Genomic DNA, 5480 nt, shown 5'->3' with positions numbered 1-5480 from the left:
CCGCCTCACCTTGCGTTGCCTTGTCGGCCCTCCGCCTCACCTTGCGTTGCCTTGTCGGCTGTCTCCCTCCCCCGGTGGCTTTGCTGAGCCAAATGTCTCCCTCCCCCGGTGGCTTTTCGTTTCCATGTTTTGTACCCACTCTCAGCTTTTTCCTTTTCATTGCTGCGTTAGGATGTGAGAATGTGTGAGCGCGAGTGAGTGAGCATGTTGGGTTATGTAACCATCCTGTGTGTGTGTGTGTGCGCGTGTGTGCGCGCGCGTGTGTGTAAGTGATGTGGTGATGTGTTCGTGATGTGGTGATGTGCGTGCGTTTACTTTCAAGTGTGCATTAAACCTTTTGCTTCTTCCCCGATGACCACATCAAATCATTACCTATCCTAGTCGTTTACTGTTGTACCTCGATGTTGTTTGCAGCAACTGGGCTCACTTGCATGTGACGACAATGACACACACGCACACACACACACACACACACACACACACACACATAGCGGCGAGACTAAGAACGACACGAGAAGCAGTCCTACGCAATCACTCTTCTTCGCACAGCACCGATCAGCGCCCCCTCTGCAGCTGCTCCTGTATGCATGCACACATATCATCACACCGCGTCCTCGTTGTAGAGGGACCAGAGGTGCACAACACAGTCCTTACCGCCACTCGCCAGCAGCACGCCACCGGGCGGGTGCGAAGGGTCAATGAGCGACAGCGTCACGTGCTTTAGCGGTGCACTGTGGGCAACGCATAGTGCGCTGTCGACGTGTTGGTCCAGCACGGCAAGAGCACGCCCCTTGCGCGAGTACACGCGCACTTTGTTGTCACTGCACGCAGCGGCGAACAGCCGCGCAGGCGCATCCCGCACACTGCGTGTGTGTGTGTTTGTGTGTGTATGTGTTTGTGTGTGTGTGTGTGTGTGTGTGTGTGTGTGTGTGTGTGTGTGTGTGTGTGTGTGTGTGTGTGTGTGTGTGTGTGTGTGTGTGTGTGTGGGAACGAGGGTTAGAGAGCGGGACAAACGAGTTTGTTGCTTGGTACTTGACCATGTGAGCGTGATCGCAACTCAGGTAGGCGGCAGCGGGATTGACAGCAATCACGACCACGACGACGACCAGCACCACAACCACCACCGCCACTTGCAGACCTGATTGCGTTGGTGAGGCCTTCAGGCAGCGAGAGCTCCTTCTTCACAGTCATGGTCCAGTCCGATGGAACGGCCACCACGAACAGTCTATCAAAGCGCAGCAGTCACACAGGCGTCAACACTTTGCCGACCGCAAAGGTAGGCGCCATGTCATACAGAGCGGGGTACACAGCGAGCAACACAGCAAGTTGCATACACGCACACACATACAGACACACACACACACACACACACACACACACACACACACACACACACACACACACACACCGAACCTACTTTGACTCTGCGTTGCCACAGAGGATGCGTCCTTGCTGGTAGGCGACGGAGACGACGGGAACAGGTGTTGGCGTCACTTCCACCGTGGAGAGCAGCTCATGCTGCAGCCCAGCAAACCACGCCTCCCTATCCCCGACCGATGGTGGCCGCTTATCACCCTCATCGTCACCGTTGCCACCGTGTTGGTTGTGCTGCATGCGCCACAGCCGAAGCTGCCCACTCTCGTGTGCTGTGAGCGCGACGAAGCCCGAGCACTTGCTTTCGCAACTGCCACTACCAGTGTGACTGTCGCTGTTACTACTACTCGCACATTCGTCACTGTGACTGGTGCCAGTGGTGTCGTTATCGGCGGCGAACAGCGCCACAGCCATGAGCTGCCCCTGGTCTGGCACGGCAATCTTCATCGTCTCCCACGTCCACGTGTCCACAAGCAGCAAGGTCTCGTTGTCTGCGTCTGACAGTGCAAGCACAGCCCTCGCCCCGCCGCGGTGGTGCCCATCCGCATCATCATGTACCCGCAGGGACACACTGGCCATGCGGCAGAAGTTGATGCCACCAAGCTCCTTCTTCACCTCCAAGAAGGGAATCACAATACCGCCAAACTGCTCGTCATCGTCGGCATCGTCGTCACCACTGCCATCAGCCTTTGTGGCGGCTGGTGAAGGTGCGGGGGTTGCATGGCCGACAAACGCCGTCACGTTCCACACCTGCAGCAGCTGATCCCTTCCCCACGACGCCACGAGTAGCTGTCCCTCTGCGTTCTAACACAAACCAGAACAACGTGTGTGAGGGTGGTGGTGAATGTATGAGCGTGGCGTGTGTATGTGTGTACGCGTGTGTGTGTATGAGGGTGGCGTGTGGTGCGAGAATGACTGCACGACCCACAGAAGAACCATGTAATACACCCCACACCCACATACACAACTACCCCCCCCCCCAACATCCATATATGTGCACTTACAGGGAATGCCTGCAGGCCAAGGATGGCACCGCGGTGACAGCGCATTTGCCATGCACACTTGCGTTCCTTGAGGTCCCACAACAGAAGCATGCCATCCTCGCACCTGACCAAGGAGGACATGATGCCATGCGATGAGAGGGATGGTGAGGCGTGGGAGTGGGCGGGGGGGGGAGGGTAGAGGAGGCTAAGAGGAATCAGGCACAAACATAGACACAGACAGACAGACAGACAGACAGACAGACGGACGGACACACATACAGACACACAGACAGGCAGACAGACATACAGACGCACAGACACAGACGCAGACACACGCACACAGACACAGACGCAGACACACGCACACAGACACACAGACACAGACGCAGACACACGCACACAGACACACGCACACACACACACACACACAGACACGCACACAGACACGCACCCAGTGACGAGGCAGTCCCTGCGAGTGCCTTGGACAAAGACACACGAGTGCACCGGTGCTTCAAACCCAAGAAGGGAGAACCACGGCAAACTGCTTGCCTCATCCATCCTCCTCCACTATTTGATGCTGCTGCTTCTGATGCTGCTGCTTCTGTGCATCCACAACCCAGCACCACCATCCATCAAAAGCTCAACGTTAGCAGTGAGTGACGACGCTCCGCGCTCCTCCTTGTTGCTTGCTTGCCTCAAATCAATCGCACCTTTTTTTTATTATTGTGAGCCGATTTTTCACCTTCCCTTTAACAAATTATCCGCACGGTGAAGCGCTTCCCACACAACAGCCACGCTGCTGTGTGCTGTGTGCTGTTTGTTGCAGGCAGAAAAACCACACACAAAAACAAAACACCCACCACACCCTTCTTCTTGCTGGCTGAGTGAGTTTGGATGGCGTGTCTGCGCTATCGCCATCTTGCTGACATTGTATGGGGGGGGGGATTGTTGCGCTGTTTGTGACCGCCGCTCGCCTGCCGCCTTGGACGCACACACACACACACAAGTGCAACCTCACACATCATCCATCCGTCTCCGTCTGTGTGCTTTTGTTCTTGAAACGCGTCGACCATCGACCAACAACCACAACAACAACCCACCACAGGTTTTGCCACGCCCTTTTGGCACAGCAGCAAAACGGCTTCTTCGCGTCTTCTGTGTGGTTGAAGGCCAATTACCCACACGCACACCAGAACGTGTGTGCCTGTGTATACTGACCTGACCTTCCTCTTCCTCTTCTGACAAGTGGTTCTGAGGCGCCACTGTTACCCCTCGTTTCATCTACACTCAGCGACGGCACATCCCAAACTTTCACACATCATTTGTTTGTAACGACCCACGCAAACAACTCACAAGACAAACAGCAGCGCAGCACAAGGAGGCCGCACGCGCCTGCTCGCGCACTGCCAGAAAACACTCACCGGCGAGAAGCATCGCCGTCCGTGTTGATGGCGCGCCCACTTGGCCGGGCACTCGCCCCCAGCCCCCGCCGCCGCCGCCACCCATCACCGGCGTGCGCCGGGATGCTTGTGACCGCGGGGCTGCTGCTCGCATCCTTGTTACTCGGAGTGGCGGTGGCGCAGAACACACCGCCCACCTTCCAGGGCACCCTCTTTGGTGACCTGTACATCTTCAGCGTTCCCGAAACCGACGACCCAACACCAACCGTTGGCACCGTCACTGCAACAGACCCCGATGCGGGGCAGACCCTCCAGTACACGCTGTCTGGGAGTGGCTCTGCCGCGTTCAAAATCGACCGTAACACGGGTGTGGTCACGTCGCGCCTTCCGCTCGACGCAGACTTTGGCACCACCACCTACGACGACATCACCGTGTCTGTCTCAGATGGCGTGGACTCGACCACGGGGCGCATCCTCATCGCCATCACGGACGTCAACGACAACTCGCCCGTCTTCAACCAGGACCTGTACACGATGAAGGTGGCTGAGGACCTCGAGGCGGACGTGACGTTTGTGTCTGTTAAGGCGGTGGACGTCGACGCCTCGACGCAGAACAGCCGCGTGACGTACTTCATCATTGGCGGTGACCCGGATGGCATCTTCCAGATTGCCACCGTCAGCGGTGAGGGCAGGGTCTCTGTTGCCACGCAGCTTGACTACGAACGCAACAGGACGCACACGCTTGTGATTGAGGCACGGGACGGTGGCACGCCGACCCGCACAGGCAACACCACCCTCTTCATCGAAGTCACCGACGTCAACGACAACAGCCCACAGTTTACCAAGGCATCTTACACAGCCAAGTACGTTGATGTGTGATTTGTGTGTTGTGTGTGCGCGCGTGTGTTGTGTGTGTTGTGTGTTGCATGCGGACTCTGCATGCATATCGAGGCGTCGTGACACGTGAACTGTAAGCAAGCACTTGTCTCTCTCTCTCTCTCACACACACACACACACACACACACACACACACACACACACACACACACACACACACACACGTGTGGCCTGCAGTGTGATTGAGAACCTCGATGCGGGCACGTCTGTGCTTGTTGTTGAGGCGGATGATCTTGACAACGGCTTGAACGGCGAGGTGCGCTATTCGCTGGTCGGCAGCGGCTTCCCCTTTGTCATTGGCGCCGCAACGGGCCAGATCACCACCACCGCCTCCCTCGACCGCGAGCAACAGCCGGTGCGTGCTGCTGTGCGTGTGCGCGTGTGTGAGTGTGCGCGTGTGTGAGTGTGCGAGTGTGCAGTTTTGTGTCGTTTACGTGACGCTGCCTGTGCTTACCGGCATCTGCATTTGTGCTTCTTTGTCGTCTCATTTTCCTCACCGCACAAGCACCCGTTCTTCTCACACGCGTTTCTCTCCCCTCCCACATCCCAAATCCTTTCCTCCTTTCCCCCCTGCCTACCCCACTCCCAATACCACACGTGGCGCAGTCGTGGACGCTGACGGTGGAGGCGCGCGATCGGGGCGTCCCGTCGCTCTCTGCGACTGTGCAGGTCGTCATCGGCGTCACAGACGTCAACGACCACGTGCCGCAGTTCTTCAACCTGCCCTACGCGTGCAGCATCAACGGAGAAACAGGCCCTCGGGCCAGCTGTGCCTGACTGCGGTGGCGAGCGACGCGAACAGCACAGGCAACGCCGTGCGCTTCTC

General features: G+C 57.4%; 3 protein-coding genes across 3 annotated transcripts in view; 2 read left to right on the top strand and 1 right to left on the bottom strand.

Annotated features, from left to right (window-relative positions):
* Positions 1–198, top strand: part of PTSG_08444 (uncharacterized protein) — a gene marked incomplete at its 3' end in the record, with an annotated part of 3455 nt that extends 3257 nt beyond the window's left edge. The window contains exon 11 of the mRNA XM_004990635.1: positions 172–198. Within this exon, the coding sequence (XP_004990692.1) occupies positions 172–198 (27 nt within the window). The remainder of the gene's footprint in view (positions 1–171) is intronic.
* A 171-nt stretch (positions 199–369) lies between these two features.
* PTSG_08443 (uncharacterized protein) lies at positions 370–3050 on the bottom strand. Its single transcript, XM_004990634.1, has 5 exons — positions 2809–3050; positions 2379–2481; positions 1418–2178; positions 1139–1225; positions 370–863 (listed from the first exon to the last, which is right to left on the bottom strand). The coding sequence occupies exons 1-5, from the start codon at positions 2913–2915 to the stop codon at positions 602–604; spliced, it is 1320 nt and encodes a 439-aa protein (XP_004990691.1). The 5' UTR covers positions 2916–3050; the 3' UTR covers positions 370–601.
* A 755-nt stretch (positions 3051–3805) lies between these two features.
* PTSG_08442 (PRCDH1 protein) overlaps positions 3806–5480 on the top strand; it is a gene marked incomplete at both ends in the record, with an annotated part of 32380 nt that continues 30705 nt past the window's right edge. Inside the window, 3 exons of the mRNA XM_004990633.1 lie at positions 3806–4620; positions 4832–5009; positions 5261–5423. Coding sequence (XP_004990690.1) covers positions 3806–4620; positions 4832–5009; positions 5261–5423 — 1156 coding nt within the window. The remainder of the gene's footprint in view (positions 4621–4831; positions 5010–5260; positions 5424–5480) is intronic.

Source organism: Salpingoeca rosetta (assembly GCF_000188695.1).
Source record: "Salpingoeca rosetta unplaced genomic scaffold supercont1.23, whole genome shotgun sequence".
Taxonomy (NCBI): domain Eukaryota; class Choanoflagellata; order Craspedida; family Salpingoecidae; genus Salpingoeca; species Salpingoeca rosetta.
This window is presented reverse-complemented; position numbering and strand designations above follow the sequence as displayed.